The 12,075-nt window shown below is 40.5% G+C and overlaps 1 protein-coding gene across 3 annotated transcripts in view; it reads right to left on the reverse strand.

Annotated features, from left to right (window-relative positions):
• SNED1 (sushi, nidogen and EGF like domains 1) overlaps positions 1-12,075 on the reverse strand; it is a 274,182-nt gene that overhangs the window by 182,263 nt on the left and 79,844 nt on the right. For all 3 annotated transcript variants that reach the window (XM_073581216.1, XM_073581215.1, XM_073581214.1), the window contains exons 5-7: positions 9,627-9,752; positions 9,361-9,474; positions 9,082-9,195 (exon numbers count right to left, since the gene is read on the reverse strand). In XM_073581216.1, coding sequence (XP_073437317.1) covers positions 9,082-9,195; positions 9,361-9,474; positions 9,627-9,752 — 354 coding nt within the window. The remainder of the gene's footprint in view (positions 1-9,081; positions 9,196-9,360; positions 9,475-9,626; positions 9,753-12,075) is intronic.

The following is a 12,075-nucleotide window of genomic DNA, read 5'->3' on the forward strand; positions in this document are numbered from 1 at the left end:
TAAGTCAGTTCTCATATCCGTGTTTTTTTGTGGATTGAGTGGTCTGCAATAAAGCACGGAGACATGTCCTTTTGATCCGAGTCATGAAATAAACTCGCCAATGCAAGCCTATAGGTGCTAGAAAAAAAATCAGAGTTTCATATTCGATAGAAGATTGAAAAAACTTTTAGTACACAAAAAAACTTACGAAACAATGATGGTAAAAATTAACACTGACCAAATTCTAGTGAAAATTTGATTCAAAACACTGATGGAAATCGGTCCTTTTTTGTGTGCAAGAGAAACCATTAACGTCTGAATGAGTACTGACTGTCTTCCTTTTAAATATGAAATATTCAAGTCATACAGTATATGCAATTCAATTATACTATGGAGCAGAAACTCTTTAAATCCTCCCTAAAAACTCAAAATTTCCTCAAAAACCTGAAGTTTCCACTCAGTGGAATATGCACACGTTGTATTTTAGACGCCGGCACAGATGCCTTGTTTCCAGGGCTGTGGAGTCGGTAAGCCAAACCTGCGACTCCGACTCCTCAATTTCCCTTACACCAACTCAGACTCCAACTCCGACTCCACGACTCCGACTCAGACTCCCACATATATTGCTTATATTTAAGTGAAAAATTTATTGTAGTACAATGTGAATATCAGACATTTAATCATTTCTATGATCCAATAATCAAGATATTTAGATAGAACATAATATCTATTTATTGGAATACAAGTTTAGAACACAAAAAAACTGTAATAAATTGTAAATATGTAATACACTGTATAATATCGATTACATACATACGGTACAGACCAAAGTTTGGACACCCCTTCTCATTCAAAGAGTTTTCTTTATTTTCATGACTATGAAAATTGTAGATTCACTCTGAAGGCATCAAAACAATGAATTAACACATGTGGAATTATATAATTAACAAAAATGTGTGAAACAACTGAAAATATGTCTTATATTCTAGGTTCTTCAAAGTAGCCACCTTTTGCTTTGATTACTGCTTTGCACACTCTTGGCATTCTCTTGATGAGCTTCAAGAGATAGTCACTGGAAATGGTCTTCCAAAAGTCTTGAAGGCGTTCCCAGAGATGCTTAGCACTTGTTGGCCCTTTTGCCTTCACTCTGCGGTCCAGCTCACCCCAAACCATCTCAATTGGGTTCAGGTCTGGTGACTGTGGAGGCCAGGTCATCTGGCGTAGCACCCCATCACTCTCCTTCTTGGTCAAATAGCCCTTACACAGCCTGGAGGTGTGTTTGAGGTCATTATCCTGTTAAAAAATAAATGATGGTCCAACTAAACACAAACCGAATGGAATAGCATGCCGCTGCAAGATGCTGTGGTAGCCATGCTGGTTCAGTATGCCTTCAATTTTGAATAAATCCCCAACAGTGTCACCAGCAAAGCACCCCCCACACCATCACACCTCCTCCATGCTTCACGGTGGGAACCAGGCATGTAGAGTCCATCCGTTCACCTTTTCTGCGTCACACAAAGACATGGTGGTTGGAACCAAAGATCTCAAATCTGGACTCATCAGACCAAAGCACAGATTTCCACTGGTCTAATGTCCATTCCTTGTGTTCTTTAGCCCAAACAAGTCTCTTCTGCTTGTTGCCTGCCCTTAGCAGTGGTTTCCTAGCAGCTATTTTACCATGAAGGCCTGCTGCATAAAGTCTCCTCTTAACAGTTGTTGTAGAGATGTGTCTGCTGCTAGAACTCTGTGTGGCATTGACCTGGTCTCTAATCTGAGCTGCTGTTAACCTGCGATTTCTGAGGCTGGTGACTAGGATGAACTTATCCTCCGCAGCAGAGGTGACTCTTGGTCTTCCTTTCCTGGGGCGGTCCTCATGTGAGCCAGTTTCTTTGTAGCGCTTGATGGTTTTTGCCAATGCACTTGGGGACACTTTCAAAGTTTTCCCAATTTTTCGGACTGACTGACCTTCATTTCTTAAAGTAATGATGGCCACTCGTTTTCTTTATTCAGCTGCTTTTTTCTTGCCATAATACAAATTCTAACAGTCTATTCAGTAGGACTATCAGTAGGAGTATCAGCTGTGTATTCACCAGACTTCTGCAGAACACAACTGATGGTCCCAACCCCATTTATAAGGCAAGAAATCCCACTTATTAAACCTGACAGGGCACATCTGTGAAGTGAAAACCATTTCTGGTGACTACCTCTTGAAGCCCATCAAGAGAATGCCAAGAGTGTGCAAAGCAGAAATCAAAGCAAAAGGTGGCTACTTTGAAGAACCTAAAATATAAGACATACAGTATTTTCAGTTGTTTCACACTTTTTTGTTAATTATAAAATTCCACATGTGTTAATTCATAGTTTCGATGACTTCAGAGTGAATCTACAATTTTCATAGTCAAGAAAACAATGAAAACGCTTTGAATGAGGTGTGTCCAAACTTTTGGTCTGTACTGTGTATATGTGTGTGTATATATATATATATATATATATATATATATATATATATATATATATATATATATATATATATATATATATATATACACACACACATACATACATACATACATACATACATACACACACACTATGGCTTATCTCGGCTAAGATAAAGCCTAGATCCTCAGGCTACATTCACACTATGGGAGTAGCCAGGATCAGACCTAGAGGAGGGGGGGCAGAACCTCATACTGTTCCGCAGAATTTCATACTGCACACCTCAGCTGCTGCAGAACCTCATTCTGCACACCCCTACACTTGAAAATAAAGCCTGCACCTTAAGAAGATGTGGTGATGAATGCAGTCTATTTATTCCAACTATCAATTGATGTTGATGTGTTACTGAAGACGAGCAATGCCTGTCCTGGGCGTCCTTTTGGGCAGCTGTGAGGTGTACCTGACTGGAGCTAAAAAAAAAAAGGAGTGTTAGTCTGTGTGATATCCGGCTTTCATTCTTTTTGGTACAGATATGATATGGATAGACGGATATGGATAAATGGATAGAGAAGATTTGCTATTGAAACCATCTATGAGCTCAAAAACCTTTCAGGTGATGCAGTTTTTTAGCTGATCTGCTTTTGCAACTGAAAAACGTATCCTCAAAAAACGTGAATGTAGCCTTAGATCAGGAATAGAACAGTCATTTATAGGACATTTCATAACTTTCCCAAATTCCTATGAAAAAATATTCAGCACATTCTGCATTGAACTACTGTACCCAATTTATTATATATTTTAGGAGTCGGAGTCGGTCCATTTTATGCCGACTCCAATTCCGACTCCACCAAAATGAGCACCAACTCCGACTCCACAGCCCTGCTTGTTTCCCCAGGTGAAGCTACTTCAGGAAAAAGCCAACATTTTTTTCCTGATGCCGCTCCATCAGCAGTTTTGCCGTCATTTTCGCGATAGCTCCTCCACTGCATCTTTTTCCTATGGCTGGAGTCACACACAATGTATAAAAATACGGTCCGTATTTTACGGCCGTAATACGCAGAAATGGTCCCTAAATAGTGATCCGCATGTCATCCGTTGTCAGGGTGTGGCCGCATATTTTTCCCATGTAAGCATCTGTATGTAATCCGTATGGATTAGAAAAGCCGACAATTCAGTGCGCGATACAGTAAAATCACACTGACAGGTTTAATAAAGAAACAAAAGAATAGCTATATACATATAGTATATATACATATATATATATATATACATACCGTATATTTATTATGTGGTGTAGTGACCACTGTGTCCGCTAGGGGGCGCTGTGTGGATGTTCCATGAGAGAGGATGAGTGGCAGAATACTGAATGACCGTTATGTACCTCAAGGTGGGTGGCCTTGGGATGGAGACTTGTGTGTATGTTGATCAGCAGTGATACTGCTGAGGTGCTGTTTCAATGTGTTTGTGAAGTCTCTAGGTAGCTGGTGAGACGGGCGGAACTAGTTACCTACAAATCCACCCAGTGGTGTGGTTAAGAACGCTATTGTAAAATGTGTATGAGTGGTTGAAGGACCTGTGATGATGTCATAGCCATGTGACCCGTTGGGCGTGGCTACGGACCATATAAGGTGGCCAGGGTAGGTCACATGAGGTGAATGCTAGGACCTGGTTGGTCTGTTTTGGAAGGTCCCGTCTGAGAGAGATGGGGCTGTCTTCCTGACAGCAAGTGAATGCTGTGTTTAATGGCTGCACGTGCCTGATAGTTCCCTGGAAGGAATGGATGTCTGCAGTGAGCTGAAGCAGCCATGAGGGAACCCTGATGGGTGAGATAACTGTGAAGCTGAAGAGCCTGTGTATGGAACATTGCATAACCTGTGTGACCACAGGCTGGACACAGTGAAGCTCTGTCATGGGCGCTATGCTGTTTTCTATTGTGTTGATGGTTTATGATGCATGAATAAAATGCATGGACTGAGATTGTTTTATAGAAAACCTGTGCCGATCTGATTATTTGGCTGCCAAGCGAGTGTCCCCTATCTGAATGACAGCGCTACCTTACAATATATATATATATATATACATACATACACACACACACACATCTGTTGCGAGCTCATTTTATCGTTCACCTTTGATGTCCGATGAACTCCCTCTGCTGGTGAAAGGAGGTGGTGAAACTGATTTGGATGGAAGAAACCTGTCACCTGAACAGGTGGATTGAGATTGGACATCCAGAATGGATATAAGGCAGCCGACACCCTGTAGGGTTGCTGGTGATTTCTCTGCTTTGAGCTCTGGCCTCCAGTTCAGTTCCTGTCTTCTAAAGCTCAGTTTTGCTCTGCTATTGTTCCATGAGATTTTGTCTGATTTGCTTAGTTTTGTATTCTGCCAGCCCCGGCTGGGGCTCTGCTGAATTTCCAGTTTTTGTCCCTGATCGGTTAAATCTCTTTTGCTCTGTCTTCAGAATATATCGGAGTGCTGATATAGGGATTTTGAAGTCTAGTGACTTCAGGGCCGCTTTTCCTATCAGACGTGTTGGGACATTTTTTGGTAGAGTTTTTACGGATTGCAGCCAGCATCTTTTCTGTCCTTTCCTATCTAGTTAGCCGGGCCCCATCGCTTGCTCTGCCTGTCTTTCTGTCTGTGTTTTCATCTGTTTTCACCGGCAATACATGTTGGGGGCTGTCTTTTGCTTTGGGGTCTGCTCTGGGGCAGTTTAGATTTCCCCTCTCTTTCTTTAGGCTTATTTAGTTCTCCGGCTGTGAAGAGGCGTCTAGGACCACCGTAGGAACGCTCCACGGCTACTGTTAGTTGTTGTGAATAGGATCAGGGGTCTGCAATCCGCTAGCTACCAACCTCTCCGGTTTTCTGGACTTAGCTTGCATTTTTGTTTTTTCCTCCTCCGGTGACTCATTCATAACACACGTCATTGAGATTATATATTTCATACAGTTCTACATAGCAGAATAGCCGCAAAATCAATTGCCGGCTCCTGTAAAATCATTCCCCAACCCGACATGAAATCACACATAGTTTACATACAGTAAACCATTTCACGTCATGTATTTTTTTATATGTCCCTGACTAATAATTAAATTAGGGTTCGTGTGTAAAATTTGGGACGTCTAGGTGTTAAATTAAGGGGTTAATTATTTGGAATAAAATGCGTGGGCTCCCGTGGCAAAATCACAACCAGAGAGGTAAAGCAGGTGAGTCAGGGCAGATTTTAATAGCCTTGAGAGAGACCATTGTTTTTGGCCCCCCCTTGGCTACAAAAATATGCCCCCAGACACCCCAGAAAAGGCGCATTTATAAGATGCACCTTTTCTGGCACTTATCCTCTCTATTCCCATTGCCCTGTAGCGGTGGCTAATGGGTTAATAACAAAGGGTTAATGTCACCATTCGATTGGAAGGTGACATTAAGCCGATTAATAATGGAGAGGTGTCAATAAGACACCGATCCATTATTAACCCTAGACTATGAAAGGGTTAAAAAAACCACACAGACATTAATTAAAAAGTCTTTTAATGAAAGACACCAAGTTTTTGACAAATTTTTATTACTCTGATATTCCAAAATAAAATCATGACCTGCAAAAAAAAACAAAAAAAAAACATAAAAAAGCAACAATATCCTTACCTCTACACCGTTCAGTCATGTCCCACGCTGTAATCATTCACAAGGGGTTAAATAGTTTACAATGAGGACCGGTGCTAATGCGACCAGCCCCACTGTAAACTACTTCAGAATGAATTAATTCAGCTCTGCGCAGCCTCACTGGCTGCCTGGAGATGAACTAATTAGCGTGGGAAAGTTTCTGACTTTTTTCCCATGCTCATCAGTTCACCTCAGGTCAGCCGTGGACTCCCGCTGACGTCACTGAGGCTGCGCGGAGTCCCCTGGCTGACCTGAGGTGAACTAATGAGCATGGGAAAAAATGCAGAAACTTTCCCACGGCTTTTCTAAAGGACACCGGGTGCGTATTTCTCGCAAGTCACACATCTGGTCCGTGTGTAATGCGCTGTTTTTGCGCACCCATAGACTTGCATTGGCGTATTTCGTCCGGAATACGCTGACAATCCAGCATGCTGCAATTGGCATGGCCCGTAAAATATACGCAAGAAACATACGGCTGATGGGAGCTGCCCCATAGAGAATCATTGGTCCGTGTGCAATGCCTGGTTTTAACGCCTCTCACTCGTCCGTATTTCTCTCTAGTGTGATGCCGGCCTAAATCTTCCTTAAGAGAGGAGGCGGCTTCCAAGCAGTAGATGCGCAAAGAATGAACATGTTGCTCCTTTAAACATGTCCAGGGTTTCTAAACCTTGCATCGGTTAAAAGTAGCAAAGTACTGAACATGTGTACATTTGTACATTTTTTGCGGCGGTGTTGCAACGGTTTTAAGGTGGATTCCGGAAGTAATTCGCCTACAAAAAATGCTGTGTGCACATTGCCAGTTTCCGCTCCAAAACTCCATGCTTGATGTTGCAGATTTTCTGCAGCATATTTACACCAGTTAGCTAAATTAGGTTCCTTGTGTTTTTTTCATTGAGTAATTATTGCATTTTTTTTTTTCAGCCACAGTATTTGTCTTTTTTTTGCTATGTCATATGAAAAATAAATCTGCTTTTTTTGGATACTTCCTATTACTTAGCTTTGTAAAAACATTATTGATAGTCATGTTTTTAATGCTTTTACTCTGCGGATATGGAATAAAAATTCATGTGCATTTTGTTCTTTTGGATTTTCTTCATCTCATTCAAGTCTATGAGGGAAATCTGAATATAAAACACATATTTTGACATTTTGCAGATTACAAACTTACTCCACAGATCAGTTTCCACAGCATGAAAAAAAAACCTAGTGGGCAAAAGAGTTCTAGTAAATCTCATTCACGTTGCAGAAATGTAATACGGGGTGTTTTTTGAGAAGTAAAAATACGTTAGAGAAATTTACCAAACACTCATTGTGCGAATTTAGTCTTTAAGATTTTAAAATGCTAGACCCTCTCTTAAAGGTTAACTACATAATACAGAATAAAATAGCTTCACCATGAGAAAAAAATCACATCATTTCAGGCTGAAAGCTTAATTTATTACTACGTTTCAGACCTCCTTAAATGAAGCTTGCCCTAGTTTCAGACTTCTCTGAGTTTGTCCCTCGCACGAGCCTCTCGCATCAATACCTGGCACTGCCGCCGGCACTTGGGACCGGAGCGTTCAGCTGCATAGAAATACATGCAGCCGCACAATCCGGTCCCGAGTGGTATTGATGCGAGTTTCTCGCATTGCACACGCAAGTCTGACACCAGCCTTAGATGTGAGATCTGTGTGTCGAGCATACTGCTGTGTTGACTAGCTCTAATGTATTAGCACAGCTTTTTTAGAAAAATCTATCATTCTTTAGGTTACAAAGAATCTCTCCATCCCTGGGGTGATGCTGAGGAGTTTTTGCTTTCTCTCTGTACATGCCTAGCCTACAGGTTCTGATTAGATCACCTGGCTGGCCCTGCATATAATCTGGCGAGCTGTTCTCATTAGTCAGTCAAATCAGGGAAGCTGACCAGACTGGATGTGCCTTGGAGCCGTATAGAGACACAGGCCAGAATACCTCTTTTTAAGAAGAGTCTGCACAGACCATGTGCAAAGAACCGCAAATATCAGTGATTGCTATGGACAACTGCTGTTTTGTTTGACCAAGTCTGGGCTACCTCAGCCATGGACAAGTAGCCAGGGTCTGTTTTGTTTAGTTAGTGCCTGGACTAGGCTAAGGATTTATAAGTTTATTTTGGTGCAGTTTAACCTGTGGAAAACAATAAAAAAATGTCTATGTGAATGCCATCCAAAGCATAATGCCTACCAAAGAGAGTGAATCCATACGATATATATATAGAGAAGAATTAGGTGGCATTCACATAGGCATTGTAGTTGTGATCTAAATGCATGCATTTTTTTAAACACAGTCGCATTTAAAAATTACTGTTATTGCGAACAGTTAAGCAAGTTGAAGATTAAATGATCTCTAAAAGGCCTAAAGTTAAAGATGACACATTTCCTTTGTAATATCTATCTATATATATAATTGTCATCTTTTACATTTTAAGAATTACAAAAAGGAAAATGGAATGATGCAAAAGTTTGGTTAGTACCTAGTAACACCCCCTTTTGAAAGTATCGTCGCTTGTAAATGGTTTTTCTAGCGAGCCAAGAGTCTTTAAGTAGTGATATGTTTCCATCAAGAATTTGTTGACAATTCATTGAATCTATTCTTCCCGCTACCCATGAAATTTTCACAATGGATGAAATAAATTTTTATATGCATATATGGACCAATAATTCATTCAGTGATTAATACCAAACTGGTTAAGTCTCATATGGTTTGCATAGGTAAATGACAATCAATCCTAGACATGTTTCACCTACATTCAGGCATCCTCCTGGGTGTAAAGCCATGTCTTGCTATTGAACATGGCCTGAGTGTGCAGGTGTTTTAAAAGGGAGAGGGGAGCAAAATAAAACTAGTATGGTTAAATATCAGAATAGCGTAAACCATTATGCACCAAGCAGTTAACCCAACATGGATTTCCCCCAAGTCGTTGTCCATCATGTTTTACGGCAACATTAATATAGCACTGCTCATTGACAGCTTCACTTTGCTTACCTGTCTCACACTGCTCGCCTGTATATCTTGGGTGACACTGACACACTGCAATCCTATTGTAAACATGGCAGACTCCTCCATTCCAGCATTCTTTGCCAGTGCAGGGCGATACCTCTAGGATAAAAACAACAGGCAGGAACTAAACTGCCATAAATCCCTTTAATGTCAGTACACGGAAAGCACTACTACAAACGGCAAAACATAGAATATCTAAAAAGGTAACAGCTCTAAGATACAGTGTGGAACATGCCTTTAACTAAAGAACCAGTTCTGAATTACCGGTCTCGCACAATGGTCCAGTAAAATCTGTTGAACATATACAAGAGAAGGATCTGGGTTTCTCCACACAGGTGCCACCATTCTGACATGGCTGGGAGAAGCACCTTCCCATATCTGCAAGACAGATTGGACACACCGATAAGAACGTGGAAGATATGTACAGTCTTTTTTGTACATTTATTACAGTATATAGTTATGTTTCATCCTCTAGTGAGGATCATAAATGACAAAATATTATCAAGAATGTAGACAGTGACATCTGTTACCGATCTGGCAGTGTTTTCCGGTGAAGCCGCTTAGACAGGAACATGTGTATGAAGGGTTCCCTGTGACACAGTCATCAATACATCTGCCCCCATTGCGACAGGGGCGTAAAGTCCAGCAAACAGAGGCTGAAAGAAAACCCATCAAAGTCAATTTGCATTGCTCAAATGCATCAAAAATAAAAAAAAATTAGTAGAGTCATAACTTAAAGGATCCTATAGTTTTGTGTCTACAGCGCCTGTGCAGACCAATATGTTTCTCAATATAAAGCAAACAGTGTATACTTTAATTCCATACATTTAGCAGGAAGCAATGCACATTATAGCAACTGACCACATTCTGTTACCATAAAGAGAAATTGGTCTAGAGATAAGCTGTGGACACAAGGTCTTCTATCATAGATACAGTTAGGTAAGAATCTCCAATTGAAGGCTTAAAAATATCCCTCTGTATAGGAACACAGGGGAAAAAGTTGCCCATAGATTTCCTTTGAAAAACAACAACATACAATGTGGTATATGCAACTTTATTAGAAAAGAAAGGAACAAACTGCACTGACAATTAGAGTAGCCATAAACAACCAAAAAGATAAAACGATAATGTAACTTTATTAGCAAAGAAATGTATAATAAAACATATATACGACATGTAAAACTATCAAGGTTTATATATAAAGAGGAGACATGGAAAAAAAAAGGGCAAGAAGAGGTCTAGGGTTGAGAAAGCAGCTACGCGAAACGCGCGTCAGGGGCTGCAAGGAGAGAATTGTTTGCGGTCCTGGCATACTTTGGGTAAGCAACTTTAATTTATATTGAGCATTTGTATTGATTCATATATCTGGCTATGGCTTGAAGGCTGTTTCTGATAGCATGACCTTTGCTGGGGATGTATTCCATATAATGGCTGACACTCCTTCCTCTGTAGTCTGAGTGCTGTTCCCACACTCATCATTTGACTGAACCTCTCTTTGCATGTTTTTCCATGCCTTCTCTTTATATATAAACCTTGATAGTTTTACATGTCGTATATTCGTTTTATTATAAATTTCCTTTCTAATAAAGTTGCATCCTCATTTTTATCTTTTTGGTGGTTTATGGCTACTCCACCATCCTTATTTGTTAGAATTAATAATAGAGAGAACTTCCTATACTTCTCGGGACATGTTCTCAACCAGACAAAATATATTGTGATTTATGAATACTGTTTAGAATGCTTATTAACTACTTTTTAAATACGGAAGCATACTTACTGTGGAGTAGCTTAAACCTTGGGCCCTAATAACAAATCTCTGAGAGGGCCCCCAACTAACACAAGTCTGAAATAATATTGGTCTTCTCATGTGCACTAAAGGGAATTTGAGTTCATATAGGCAACAAGTGTGACTGCAAACCTTGCAACCACTAAAGTTGCATCCCTGCCCTTTTTCTACCAAAGGACAATATATAGTTCTGCTCAAAGTTTACATACCTCGGCAAAATGTTTGCTTTCTTGGCTTTTTCTCATAGAATATTAATGATAACGCCAACATTTTTCTCCAGTCATGATTAGTGGTTGGGTGAAGCCATTTATTGTGAAACTACTGTGTTCTCTCTTTTTAAATCATAATGACAACTCAAAACATCCAAATGACCCTGATCAAAAGTTCATATACCCCATTTCTTAATACAGTGTATTGCCCCCTCTAACATCAATGACAGCTTGAAGTCTTTTATGGTAATTACGGATGAGGTTCTTTATTTTCTCAGATGGTAAAGCTGCCCACTATTCTTGGCAAAAAGTCTCCAGTTCCTGTAAATTCCTGGGCTGTCTAGCATGAACTGCGTGCTTGAGATCTCCCCAGAGTGGCTCAATGATATTTAGGTCAGGAGACTGAGATGGTCACTCCAGAACCTTCACTTTGTTCTGCTGTAGCCAATGACAAGTCGACTTGGTCTTGTTTTTTGGATCGTTGTCATGTTGGAACGTCCAAGTACGTCCCATGCGCAGCTTCCAGGCTGATGATTACAAATTTGGCTCCAGTATTTGCTGATAACGTGCTGCATTCATCTTTCCTTCAACTTGTAACAAGTTTCCTGTGCCTTTGTAGCTCACACATCCTCAAAACATCAGTGATCCACCTCCTTGCTTTACAGTAGGAATGGTGTTCCTTCCATCATAGGCCTTGTAGACCTCTCACCAAATACAACGTTTATGGTTGTGGCCAAAAAGTTCAATTTTGGTCTCATCACTCCAAATTACCTTGTTCCAGAAGATTTGAGGCTTGTCTCTGTGCTATTTTGCATATTGTAGGCGAGATACTTTGTGACATTCGTGCAATAATGGCTTTCTTCTGGCGACTCGACCATTGAGCCCATTTTTCTTCAAGTGCCTCCTTATTGTGCATCTTGAAACAGCCACATTGCTAGTTTTCAGAGAGTCCTGTATTTCAGCTGATGTTATTTGTGGGTTTTT

This window comes from Dendrobates tinctorius, unplaced genomic scaffold (genome assembly GCF_039654945.1).
Source record: "Dendrobates tinctorius isolate UK_male_01 unplaced genomic scaffold, ASM3965494v1 ptg000069l, whole genome shotgun sequence".
NCBI classification, from domain to species: Eukaryota; Metazoa; Chordata; class Amphibia; order Anura; family Dendrobatidae; genus Dendrobates; species Dendrobates tinctorius.